This window comes from Ailuropoda melanoleuca, chromosome 16, assembly GCF_002007445.2.
Source record: "Ailuropoda melanoleuca isolate Jingjing chromosome 16, ASM200744v2, whole genome shotgun sequence".
NCBI lineage: Eukaryota > Metazoa > Chordata > Mammalia > Carnivora > Ursidae > Ailuropoda > Ailuropoda melanoleuca.
Window position 1 is genome coordinate 38,256,073 of NC_048233.1, and position 13,658 is coordinate 38,269,730.

Below are 13,658 nucleotides of genomic sequence, written 5' to 3' on the forward strand. Positions count from 1 at the left end.
ATAATTGATTCAGCCATACTAACCTGAAAATTGATGAAGGAGCTGAATCCTGCCACAGCCATGTGCCTTATCTGCATCAATGTGACTCCGTGGTGTCCACCAAAAGTCAACATTTTACCCCAACTATATCTTGCAAGCACTCCCAGGCCTGGGCCTGAAAGAAGGTAGGCCAGACCAGTAAGAAAGCAGGTGGAGGGCCAAGGAGAATTGTAATTCAAATGAACAACAGTTATCGCTTAATAAGCAGCTGGTGTCACTTTCTTGTTTTTAATTACCACGTTCACGACTCCGGGGCTCTCTCTAAGAGCAGAGATAACCTCATTGCTGCTTATTCTGGCTGGCTTATGGCAGGAACGACCCATCATATGCATGTGGTTCTGGTATGATAACCTTCGGTCATTTAATGTCATAATCATCCGACATATCAATACTCCCTCCAATGCCTGTTACTCCAATCAGACTAAGTGAGGATTATTTATTATCTGAATCTCCTGACTTGTGGCTTACAAATTGGGGTAAGAAAAAGTCTCTTGAAATTTCAGCTAGGAATAGAATAATTTTTTTTTTTTTTAAAGTAGGCTCTATGCCCGGCGAGGAGCCCAATGCAGGGCTCGAACTCACCAGCCTGAGATCAAGACCTGAGCCCAGATCAAGAGTTGGCTGTTCAACCAACTGAGCCACCCAGGTGCCCCAGGAATAGAATAATTTCTAAATCCACCTCTCCCCATCAGCAGGATCAGACAATTTAAAACAGCACCTTTCAAATAACTTTGGATGTCAGGTTATGGAACTCTGAGGAGCACCAGTGGAAAAATGAGAATGATAATTCTCTATTTCCTGAATTTTTGCCTAATGCTAACATCATTTTGAAGATCCTCTTTCAAAGTATATGACTATGGAAATCTGCACATTATGTTATTTAAAATATTTAATGTAGCTTTTGATCCTGTATCCAAAAAATAAGGTGGCTGACAAAAATAAGTTTCGTACTGTGGGTTTGTTGTTTGTTTGTTTTTCGTGGGTTTTTCAGATCAGGACTATCAGGACTTAGGATAAATAAGACAAGAAAAAAAGCAGCATTCAGGGGTGGTATTAGTACCGGTTGATTCACCACTGGATGAACCTAATCTAATAATTAAATTTATTTTCAAAATGAATTATAACCCTGTACCTTTGCAATCAGTATCTAGACTTAGCTTCTAGTACTATTACTTTAAGGACAGAAACATAAGGCTAATTTAGAGTATCAGTAAAGGACCAGAACATTTTAATCTTTAAATGCAAAGTAATAACAGTAGAAATCTGTCTCTTACACTTTTTTGCTAAAATATGATTAGGGAATAATCTAACTAGGGATATCTACTTGAGGAATGTCTACCAAAAAATGCAAAATGACCCTGGTAAGTGTGAAATTTGAGACCAAGGATAAGTCAGAGGAGCCTCCTCACAAAGGCTTTAGCTTTTAAATGCAAGGGAAAAGCACAGGATCAGGCAGTCTGTTTAACCAGAACAAGGTGGTTCCATCCCCACTCAGTGAAAGCAATCAACAGTCTTCTACTGATGATGTAATCAAGCAGAGTTAGAGACGGACACACATGGGGCCGCAGACAGACGTTTTTTAGTGATGTTATTTAACCTGATATTCTGTCATCATTAAGAAATCAGATGGCAAATGCCACAAATAAGATTACTTATTATGTGCAGATACGCGCACACAAAACTATAAGGATATATACCAAAAGTTTAATTTTGGTTGTGTTCCAATAATAGCACGATGAGTATTTTTCTACCTTTCTCTACAAATTTTCTACAAGGACGGGCAATACTTTTAAGGACATAATGAAATAAACTTTATATTTAAAAAAAAGTATGTCAGGCAATCACTTACAACGAAAGTAACCATCATCAGTTGCTCCTGTTAACTTTCAGGTTTAGTCATTATAAATAGCAGGATGCTTTAAATCATCTACTAAATGCCACTTTGGCAACGTAATTTAACATATTTTCCAAAGATAAGATGCTGATAATGACTCTAAGCATGAGCAAAATCATTTATTTTCATCTTAATCTACTTTTCTTTGTTTAGTGTTTAAAATGTTCTCATTTTCAACTGTGTTTTTAATAAAAGCAAGAGGTCTTGATGTCTGACCAGAAGTAAGTTATTAAAGAGTTGCACTTTCTCTGCTTTCTAAAAAAGATTCTTTTAAATAGTCTAATCTTAAGTGGATTAAGAAGCAGACTTTTTAAAAACTTGATATAGAGAGGCAGATGCAGTAAAGCAGTAAATGGTAAGCTCCAGACCCTAGATTCTAAAGTTTGGGGCTTTCCCATGTTAGTTTTCACCTTCATGGAAAAGAGAACAGCAAGAGAGGAGACAAACACCAAGACAGAATGAGAAGACTAAGGCAGGTAAACTGGAGACCCTCATCTCGCCCAATCAACCAATGAAGCTCACGGTGACTGACCACAGAAATCCATGTGGGGATTATCGGAAAAGAAGACATACAAAGGAGAGAGCAGAGACAAAATTCCGCAGGACTTACAATCGATTGGAATGGGTGTAGCAAAGGAATGAAGTTAAGAAAAATACACAGTAAAAAGTAGATTTAAAGTGAAGACTGTAAGAAAAAAGTATTTAAACCCTTGGTCTTCACAGATTTAAAATTCTGACTGTCAGAGAGCAATCCTGGAGATCTGTGACATGCCATACATTTGTTTGGTCAGGGATGAGATGAAATTTGGTAGAGATGCATATCCGAATCCTCTGCTTCAGGCTGTAATTTAGAGAATGAATCTAATAGCTCAGCATCCCCATTTCAATATGGCTTTGTTTATTCACTGTTGTTATTCACTATTCATTATCATGTATACAGTAACTGTTACGGAGTAATTTTTTTTCTTTTCTTAAAAAATGGCCTTCAAATGAGAGTCAAAACTTCAGTGTAAGATTTTAATACGGGGGTCAACTTATGGTATGAGGACAAACATAGGAAAAATGTACCCCTCAAGAGTCATGTAATTGAGTAGAAAGCCAAGAATCTGGACAAAGACCACCATAGTCAAGAACATGAAGATTTGAGAAGATCTCGGGCATATCCTTTATGAATATCAAGAGTGTAATGAAATTTAAAAGAAAAAAGGCTATATATACAAATGTTTTTAAGTCATATTATTTACAATAGCTAAAAATAGTGAGTGTGGAGGGAACCTAACCTATAGAGAAAATAATGAAGCAAATGAAGGCATGGGACCATAATCCTAAATCAAGGCCCCCTAAGTCCCACTGCACTTGTGAATTTAAAATTTTTGGAATTTTATAAAGATAACCTGGTATATACTATGTAACACTTCGAGTTATAATCTGAAGCTGTACCCTGTGATCAAACATATTGATATATCTGCAGTGAAATATATAAATACTCATATTTACATAAATAAATAGAAGACAAAATATAAATAGCTTCATGTCAGTTCATGTGGGTTTTGCCAAGGAATGAATTCAGGTCAGGTCAGTTTGGATGCAAAATGAATTATGAAAAGAATTTCTGGTTTTCAGAGCTTTTTGGATTTTGGAATTGCACATAAAGCATTGTGAATGTGCATATCAGTTCCATGGATTATTAGAAATCAACAGAAAAAGGAAGACACGAAGAATAACATGTAAACAGATGGAAAGTAAAAATTAAAATATTGGGCTAAAAAATATATGTATTGAATCATACAATGTGTATCATGTATGTACACACGGACAAGGCCACAGAGTTGTTATGGTCAAGAGATTTTAAGTATAATTTTCTATATATAATTGTTTATTATTAAGCAATTACTTTAAACTAAAAGCAAATATTCTATCCAATGGTAAATCAACATAAGAAATCAACATAAGAAATTATAAGCAAACATAGCCTGAGTTCAAATGGAAATATTAATGACCTCATTTCATTATCCACTCAACTGTCCTTTCCCTAGGATTAATAATGAACTATCCAACCAGATGTCAGCTCTCTGCTCATCAGAAAGGCCTTTCCAATAATAATGATGGCAGAGTTACTTTCTGAGCCAGTTAACTGATTTTCCTATACAAACTATGCACATACTTTGCGGAGACCATTTCCCATACCAAGAGAGGAAATTCAGAGCCCAGGGTAAAGTACCACCCACCTAAATGACATTTAAATATAATATAAATCTAAAAGATCATCATACTAACGTCTTTTTAGGGGAGGAGATCTCATCTTGCTGACAAAGAATCCTGAGGAAGCCAAATAACAACAATAATTATTATTTGCATTTCATATTTATTACCTCAATTTATCCTTATAAAAATCCCATTAGGGCAGGTTCAACAGTATTACTAATATTCCCATATTTGTGGGAAGGTGAGGAGACTAAAGCATTAGGAGTGATAAGACATGGGAAGGAACTATAATTTTCCTGGGTCATACTGCCAGGAAGCTAACCAACAAAAACCTCTTATTTTCCCCAAGACAGAACCAGAAGATCACTGGAAGTCCTAACCTTAGGAAGGGGGCAGATGGAAAGTCGGCAGGCCAAGGACTAGGAATAGCCTGAGAATGCTGACTTCTGCCATGGATCACAAGCTGAACAGGCAAGCCCTTGAATATGCAAGCATGGCTGTGGCAGGTGCTAGATAGAAACATGTAGTTAACATTTCCTGCCCTGATGGAGGGACAAGCTTGGGTAGAAATAATTTTTTCAGGATTCATGGTTTTAAGCAGAATAGAAATAGGCTAACTCTGTGCTTTATATCAATCCAAAACAAATATCCTTTACATCGCACATATGTATCTTTAAAAAAAAAAAAAAAAGCCAAAACCAAAGCGGTACTGCTTTTCACAGTGACATAATGAACAAGAAAGAGAATGGATCCCCAAAAAACTTTTCCATTAAAGTAAGTGGTTGAGACTAGGTCAGTAAAGTATTATAGTAACCTCCNGTATCTTTAAAAAAAAAAAAAAAAGCCAAAACCAAAGCGGTACTGCTTTTCACAGTGACATAATGAACAAGAAAGAGAATGGATCCCCAAAAAACTTTTCCATTAAAGTAAGTGGTTGAGACTAGGTCAGTAAAGTATTATAGTAACCTCCCCTCTCCCCCTCAACACACAGTGACGTTTTAGTGGAGAAAATACCATTTTGCTTTTGACAAGGTTTTCACTCTAGAGATGGTTAACACACACAATTTGCTGGGAAGAAATCTGAATGGTACAAATGCTGTGACTCCAAGTAATATGTCATACCTGAATAACAATTTGGATTATAAGCTGCACTTCTTGTAGAACATGTATAAGATCGGTCCAAATTTCCTTCCCTGGAAGGTAAAATCTAAACAAAGCAAAAGATTTTTCTTGAGTCATATTTTTGACAATGAAATGGAATAAAAATGTATGCTTGGAAAAATGTATCATTAAACAAAATTATGTCATATTTCAGAATTCAATATAACTATATATTTTTATATATTACTTAAAAACTACATACTAATAGGGGCGCCTGGGTGGCACAGCGGTTAAGCGTCTGCCTTCGGCTCAGGGCGTGATCTCGGCGTTATGAGATCGAGCCCCACATCAGGCTCTTGGACTATGAGCCTGCTTCTTCCTCTCCCACTCCCCCTGCTTGTGTTCCGTCTCTCGCTGGCTGTCTCTATCTCTGTCGAATAAATAAATAAATCTTTATAAAAAAAAAAAAACTACATACTAATAAGAAAGGAAAATGCATAGACAATCTGATGAAATGACTGAAGCTTCAAGGGGAAAAACAGGCAAAGTATCTGTTATACAACATAATTCAAAGAATGTTCGTTAAAGGTAAATATGCACATAGTATATCCTGTTCTGAAAGTCAGTTTTATCACTTATCAAAGAGGGTGACAAATGAACCTGCTTTTGAATCTTTTGATAACTTCACACAGAAGCTCTTAATCAGGGGTGGGGATGCACCCCAGTACCAATCTGGAAATGTGTGACTATATATTCAGTTACTAAAAATGATTATTGGGGGCAGACGCTGCAGGTACTTAGTGCCCAAGGGCCAAGAATGCTAAACATTCTGCTTTGCTTGGGAGAGATTCACACAGTAAAGAACTGTCTCATCCATATTAGTAATGGCTTTCCTACTGAGAAAGACCGCTTTATCAACAATGCTCCTCAGACCTTTAATGTGCAAATAAACCAGCTGGAGACTTTTTTTCTTTCTTTTTTTTTTTTTTAAAGATTTTATTTATTTGACAGGGAGAGACAGCCAGCAAGAGAGGGAACACAAGCAGGGGGAGTGGGAGAGGGAGAAGCAGGCTCATAGCCTGATGTGGGGCTCGATCCCAGAGCACCAGGATCACGCCCTGAGCCGAAGGCAGACGCTTAACGACTGCGCCACCCAGGCGCCCCTTTTTTTCTTTTTTAAAAAACTTTTAATTTCAGCATAGTTGACATACAATGTTACATTGGTTTCAGGTGTATAACATAGTGATCCAACTCTTCTATATGTTAAGCTATCTTCACCACAAATGTAGCTACCGTCTGTCACACTATATTCCCTATGCTGTGACTTTTATTTCTGTGACTTATTCACTACCTAACTGGAAGCCTGTACCTCCCACTCCCCTTCATCCACTTTGCTCCACCTCCCCTCCTCACAACCATCAGTTTGTTCTCTGTATTTATAGATCAAGTTCTATTATTTATTTGTTTTTTAGATTCCACACATTAGTGAAATCATATGACATTTGTCTTTCACAGTCTTATTTCACTTAGCATAATACTCTCTAGGTCTATACATACTGTCACAAATGGCAAGATCTCATCCTTTTTTATGGCTGCATGATATGTGTATATGTATACCACATCTTCCTTATCCATTCACCTACCAATGGATGTTTAGGTTGCTTCCATGTTTTGGCTATTGTAAATAATGCTACAATAAACATAGGGGTGCATACATCTTTTTGATTAAGTATTTTCATTTTCTTTGGGTAAGTACCCAGTAGAAAAACTACTGGATCATGTGGTATTTCTATTTATCAGCTGGAAATTTTTAAAACTGTAGATTTTGATTCAGTAGGTCTGGGGTTAAGCCTGGGATTCTGGATTTCTAACAAGCTCCCAGGGGATGCTATTCATGTTGGTCCTTTGAGAAATTACATTTTATACCACAGGGAAATCTCAGAGCTTCTGTATATTTACATATCCCTCCCCATTTAATGCTCAGCAATTTTAAGACACTAGTTTAAAAGAACACTGTGCTGTGCTTTGGTAATTGTAATATGCACAGAAATAAAAGTTTTCTAAAAGATACTGTTCTCAAAACACTCATACACAGCCTAGTTCTTGTCTTAACTTTAATATATCAAAAAGAATTCGAAACACCAGAAATATTGATTCTAAAAAGTTTATATGTGTTTGTCCTTTTGAGTGTGGCATTTAAATTACATCAGATGAAAACTTAAGCCAAAGTAATTCATTAACTAAGGGAAGAAAATTATTCCTAACCTGATGGTCAGAAAATGAAAGGTGGTCCTCTGGAAAACTTGTTTGTGCCAGGAGATGGGTTTTGAAAATGGAGTTGTGGTTCACCAAAGTTACTTCTCCAGCATCCATCCTCATCCTATCAGCAATATCATCTGGGGAAAGAATCCGAATTAATTCAAGTCACATAATTCTTCAATAACTACTTTCCTATGAACAAATAATTTTACCTAATAAAAATTATTCCCAAAGAACATCTCTATAGTCAAATAAAACCTCTCTTTCAGAACTAACCACTGGCCAGAAACCTCAAAATGTCACTGCCAAAAAGAGGCCCATGTGCAGAAATTGGCTTATATAGAATTGACTGAGATCATTTATCTACCAAATAGTTCAAAATTTGTGCAAGTATAAAAAAAGCTTAACTCAAAGTTTAAAAAAAAATGAAAATTTCCCTAAAAACCTTTGAATGTTTTAACTGTAGAAAAAAATTTAACTATTAAAAAAAAGGGAAAGAAATTTCACCACTCAGAAACAAACACTGTTAACAACTGTTTATTTCCTTTGTCTAACTCAAAAAGGTGCTTTAAAAAGTAATCCACCCTAACTTTTTTTCTGCAAAAAGTATCATTTATTCATATTGCTCTTAACAGACACCAGCTCAATTACTGTAATGCTGTGGCACAACCTTACTTTATAACCACCTTTGAGACGTTTGTTAGTATAAAACAGCTAGAATAGTAAGAGATAAGAGTGACGGAACTCAGTGACTTACAATGACATCAAATATTAGAGAAAAAGTGAAAACAAATGACCAGGGGAAAGAGAAGGTAGACTAAGCAAAAGTAAAAACAGAAGAGAGAAGGCTAACGTGACTTTAAAAGCACATGGAATGTTATCAGATCTAACTATAAATTGTTCAACCTATTCCTAGCTGGTTACTAGTCCTGACCTTGTACTGATCCCTTTATAGACATAAAGAATTATAAATAGTGGAAATTGTTGTAATCACAATTAATTCTCAATGCTACTAGCTAAATGAAATTTAAAATCTACCTTAAACAAATTATTAACCATACAGAAGTTGGTAACATAGTACGAAAGAACAAGGACTCTGGAACCAGGCTGCCTGAGTTTAAATTCTGGCTCTACCAGTTATAGTTGTTTCTTAACCTCTGTGCCTCAGTTTCCCTGTTGATATTAGGCACCCGTGTAAGGCAGTTGTAAAAAATTAAATGAATTAATATATTTTAAGTGCTCAGAACAGGACCTGGCACATAGTAAATGTTTGCTAGTGTGTATGTGGCTTTTTCAATACAATGAATGAGAAAATGCTTCCAAATGATGCTATAAACAATGTCTATACCAAAAGAAAAATGTCTGGTATTACATTATTACACAATTAGGTTGAGATCGCCTTTAAGATTATTATTAAGCACAAAGATGCAAATACCGAAAATGCTACCAAAAAAAAAAAAAAACCCACCACGTTCTTTCAATTCAACTTAACTAATCGGAGTAACTAAAAGGAGTGAATTACTATTTCATAGTCAGACTTACCCATGTCAGGTCTTTTCACATCACTGACTTTAGCAAAGGTACAAAGTCCTATAAAAGAAGACAGAAAACAGAAATGTTACATACTGAAACACCTCCTTCATATAATTATAGAACAGGAAGCCACTCAAAGTGACATTTGTGTTCTTAGAAGAGAAAAATATAAGGTAGTAAGGAGAGATGACTTGATGGAAGAAAATAGAAACTAAAACTAGCTGAGGCAATTCCAAACATTTATGAACCCTGAGCTATATTAAACAGCAATTATGGACTACCCGCAGAATCACAGACTATTACAGCAAGAAGCCGGTAGTGCCAACCCTTTGGAGATATATTTGCATATGGTCATAAAGTTAGTCAGTGACTGCACTGAAATTATGACGAGGAAATTCTTTGCAATCCATTGCTCTATTACCTCATACTAAACCATTTTATAAACAAGTGACAGATCTTATGGTGGTCCCATTAGACTTCTCTTCCATATGTTTTAGTCAGTGGCCAAATATAGCTACTGATATTCTAAGAACAATCAAGAAATACTTCCCAGTTGTACTAAAGTACTTTCTCTCCCATCATTAATCAAACTGTTACAAATCGAAGTCCCTGTGCCTACATGAAATTATTTTCTCCTCTGATGTATCTAATCTTTCCAGGAAGAGGAATTTAAAAGCCTAACTGCTTGGAACTAGGTTAATAAACATACCCTGGGCACACATGCTTCTTGGCAGATCAAAGAGGAGACTAGGGATGGTAATAGTCACGCTTACTATATTCGTAATATTATTACCATATTTTTAAAAAGATTGAGCACTTCATCAACTTTAGTCTATCATCAACTTTATCAATCCACTTTAGCAATATCAGGGCTTCAACATACTAAGGAGACTGGATGATGTTATAGGTACTCCCCATGGTCGCAACGAAGTGCACACACGAAGGAAGCCTGCTTGAGCCTTTCTTGGCATGTCTACAGACTAAGCAGAGTAATCATCTGATTACCCAGTCTTGCTGGGGAGGATTCCCAACTAACTTAAGCCTTATATTTAGGCTTCAAGTATGTTTCCAAATGCTCAACTTAACAAAAGGCTTGTATTTGGAAATTCTCCAGGTTATTCTTTCCCCTTCTTCCTTTTTAAATAAAGAATTCCCTGGGTTCCACATTAAGGGAAAAAAAATCCTATCAACCAATAAACTAGCAGTGGCTTTTTCACATTTCACTCTTTTAGGCTCTTTCATAAGTGTCATCACTAGCCTTTTTTGTTGATTCAAGGAGAATGTCAATTTAAAAGCTTCGTGCCCCGTAGAACAATGCCATGTGGCTTCCTTTGCATTGCTAAGGCAGATGTAAAGAGGGAAGCAAGCAAGAAATCAAAGAATTTTAGAGACTATGTCCAGAGAGGTTAAGTGACTTGCCTGAAATCACATAAATGGGGCAAAGGGAAGATAAAAATCCAGGGTGTCCTAACTCCCAAGCAAATGTGATTTCATCAAACACCACAAAACGTGGTATCCTTTAACATATCTTCATTCAAGGATCCATACACTTTGGCAAGATAAAATTCATCTCTTGGGGATGGTCCTGGGGGAGCCACACTGTCTCATAATTTTAATAATTAAAGCCCCACATTTATATTTTAATACAAATACATCCAGTTTCTTCAGTGTGCTTATGTTACTTTCTTTTTGCCATTTCCATTTACATTAGAAGTAGAGATATTTTACTCCAAGATTCAACATGAAATGCTGATCTGGAAACTTTGATGCCACCAAATTCTTGCAAGCCTAAGAATTTTTTCCTTGTAAGTATTCTAACAACATTTCCTAGTTCACACTGGTCATCAATTTACTAAAAGAATATAAGGTGTTACAGGTATTCAGGTGAAGTCAAGTTAATAGCTGAACACAAAAATAACAGATCTGAAAGGGAAAAAAAGATGGCAAAGTCTTGACAATAACAGAATGTAACAAGTAGAACAAAACATGTATAAGCTTACATGCAAAGAGGTGGCTATAAAAGAGAATGTTTACAGTTGCCATGAAGCTACTAGAAAGTATATACTGAGGAGAGGCAATTATAGCTTTATCCAGGACCAAATGTGGTTAGAATAATTTACGATATGAGAAGGGTGTGGAAGTGATCATGTGAATCCTCCTACTTGGAACTCTGGATATATATACGATACAGTTTGTAGTATATCATCATGTATTTGTTTTTGGTTCTCATACTTTTACATGTAATCTCTCCTCTTAACACCTTAACACTCTAACACCTTAAAACACTAAGCATTCAATTTCTTTAGTATACATTTACTGTGCACCAATTACATACAAGGTACTAGGGATACAAAGATGAGTAACAACTGGTCCCTGCTGCTGAAACACTGTCTACTGGGGGAAACCTGATGCATGAACAGATACTTATAGCAAGAAAAAAAAACTGGTGCACTGGCAGGAGGCGTGGGAGTCAGGTAAAGAAAAGAGAAGACTTTCAAAGCAGTAGTCAAGAGTTACATCACCTAGCCCTGAAGTGGCAGAACCTGTTTTTTAATCCATTTGCTCCCTCCGGATTTAACTCATCAGACCGGTGACATGAAGACCATGTTTGCAGTCGAGATAATTAATTGGAATCAGGCAAAAATGAATGCGACTTCTCAAAATAAAACCGAAATGAGGCTTCCAAAACTGGGACTAAAGGGAAAACGGGGGATCTCTAAATTGGAAGAAGGTTGAGAGATCATGCTTAAGAGATGCTTAAAGCTTCACTGCAACTGTAATTTCCAATTCAGTGTAATCTACCTTTCAACACAAGTGCTTAACACAAATTATCTCTACAAAGGATAAAGATTTAGGAGATGGTGTGATCTACTCCATTCAGAATATCCAGTTAGAACAAAGACCCTAAGTAAAATAGGTGGTAGCCTACATAAGGCTTTATATAAACTCACAAGCATCACCACCACCCCACATAAGTGTACCAAATGTGAAGTGAAATGACCTTAATAAGGCTGACTTGAAAGTGATAAAGGAGTAAGTTATTGCCAACGAGATAGTAAAAATACTGCAGAGGCACCGATAAACAGAAATCACCAAGCTCAAGAGAAGCCGGGCATATATCCAGAGAGACCACGTTAGGCTACAACCAAGGAAGAGACGGTTCAAGCGAATGACCAGGAGGCGATGAGCCAGGTAAGCAAACCGTGGCAGTTCAGGGGATTTTCATAACCTGGGCAGGAGGGTCCAGCCTTTTCTCTCTGGTGGTGGCACTAGCGATATCACACCTCAGGGAGATACCACAGAGTAAAAGAGTTGGAGAAATGTTTACGTGAGACGCAGAAGTAGTCGAGAAATACCATTCAGGTCTCAAGGAAGGCGGGAGGTGAAGCAGGTGTAACAGAAAGCTGAGCTTCCCGGTGAAAACAGCTTTCCCTTGAGAGAAGACCCTGCCCGGGCGGGAGAGCCCCAAAATCCCAACCGGCCTTTCCCCACAAGTAGGGCAGCGCGCTGGGACGGGGCCCGTGGTAACGGCAGGGAGACGGCCTCTCCCCGGCCCAGGAGAAAGGGGCCTGAAGGAACGGCCTCGGGATGCCTAACTAACGGCCGCCGGCCAGATCGCGGCCGGTGGAGAGCAGGGGGGAGGGGAGGTGGTCCCAGGGGGCGGGGCAGAGGGAAAAGCGCCGTCCCCACAGCCCTCCCCGCTTCCGCCCAGCCCAGCCCAGGCTGCTGGGCCCGGACCGGCACTGCCTCCCGGCCCAGGCTCCCTCCATCCTCACCCCTCCCCCAGTTTCCCGCCGCCACTCACCGAACCGGAACCGGCTGCTATGCGAAGGGGTTTCCGGCCGGGCGCGGAACGCAAAACCCGGGAACCGCCGCGAACCGGAACAGCCTCCACAACACCGGAAGAGCCGCCCGGTGGCTGCGGAGGGGTGGGGGTGGGGCGGGAGGTCAAAGAGCAGAGTTGAGGACCCGGGGAACGCCTGCGCAGTGTGCCCAGGCCCGAGAAGCCCAGGGACCATCTAAGGCTGAAGTCATAAGTTTCCGTGTTCCCCTTTCAGTTTGGGGGTTTTCTCGTTCCCGTTCTCGTTCTCGGATTACTGTTGGTGTGCCCGTCGTCCTTCGCTTTTTTCTGTTCCCTCGATCCCCTTGCACGCCGTCTTCTGGTTCCGCTCGGCGATTTTTGCTTTCGCTCTGGTTTCCATGGCAGCTTTTCGCTGTGCCCCCCCTCCCCCGGACTGGCGGGAACTTGTGGCCACTTTGACAGATGCAGACCTGAGAGCCGAATCGAGCTCTGTATCGTTTTTCATTGCGAATCGCGGAACGTTAGTGCTTGTAGTGGTTATGGGAAAGATTTTAGTTTAACAGTTTCAGGGAAGCGAAGTCGTTTCCCAAAGTTACAAAGTGCATGGCATATCTGCGACTAGGAAACAAGTTTCTTAACTTGAACTCCCGTATTCTTTACATCACATCATGCTTGACTGGCCATTCGGAAAAAGGGGGGAAAAAAGCGTTTTAGGATTAGCTTAGGTTAGACTCCGGAAAAATGTAGAAACTTCCAGAATTCTGGAGGAGTTTGAAACATGGACAGAGGTGTGAGGAAAGCTATTGGGGTCCACCAGAGATCTAC

At 38.6% G+C, this 13,658-nt stretch overlaps 2 protein-coding genes across 9 annotated transcripts in view; one reads left to right on the forward strand and one right to left on the reverse strand.

The window, feature by feature from the left end:
• The window catches only part of SENP1 (SUMO specific peptidase 1), a 61,432-nt gene extending 48,281 nt beyond the window's left edge, over positions 1 to 13,151 (reverse strand). Inside the window, exons 1-5 of one of the 6 annotated variants that reach the window (XM_034644720.1) lie at positions 12,837 to 13,149; positions 9,041 to 9,088; positions 7,505 to 7,635; positions 5,261 to 5,345; positions 4,211 to 4,252 (exon numbers count right to left, since the gene is read on the reverse strand). In XM_034644720.1, coding sequence (XP_034500611.1) covers positions 4,211 to 4,252; positions 5,261 to 5,345; positions 7,505 to 7,635; positions 9,041 to 9,088; positions 12,837 to 13,050 — 520 coding nt within the window. In that variant the 5' untranslated portion in view covers positions 13,051 to 13,149. Of the gene's footprint in view, positions 1 to 4,210; positions 4,253 to 5,260; positions 5,346 to 7,504; positions 7,636 to 9,040; positions 9,089 to 12,387; positions 12,777 to 12,836 lie in introns of those variants that run through there. The other 5 variants (XM_034644723.1, XM_034644721.1, XM_034644724.1 and 2 more) reach the window with 5 other exon arrangements.
• Positions 12,117 to 13,658, forward strand: part of PFKM (phosphofructokinase, muscle) — a 43,124-nt gene continuing 41,582 nt past the window's right edge. The window contains exon 1 of one of the 3 annotated variants that reach the window (XM_034644718.1): positions 12,117 to 12,223. Coding sequence is in view for 1 of the 3 variants with exons in the window: in XM_019800807.2 (XP_019656366.2) it covers positions 12,215 to 12,223 (9 nt within the window). In the remaining 2 variants the exon portion in view is untranslated. The remainder of the gene's footprint in view (positions 12,224 to 13,658) is intronic. The other 2 variants (XM_034644719.1, XM_019800807.2) reach the window with 2 other exon arrangements.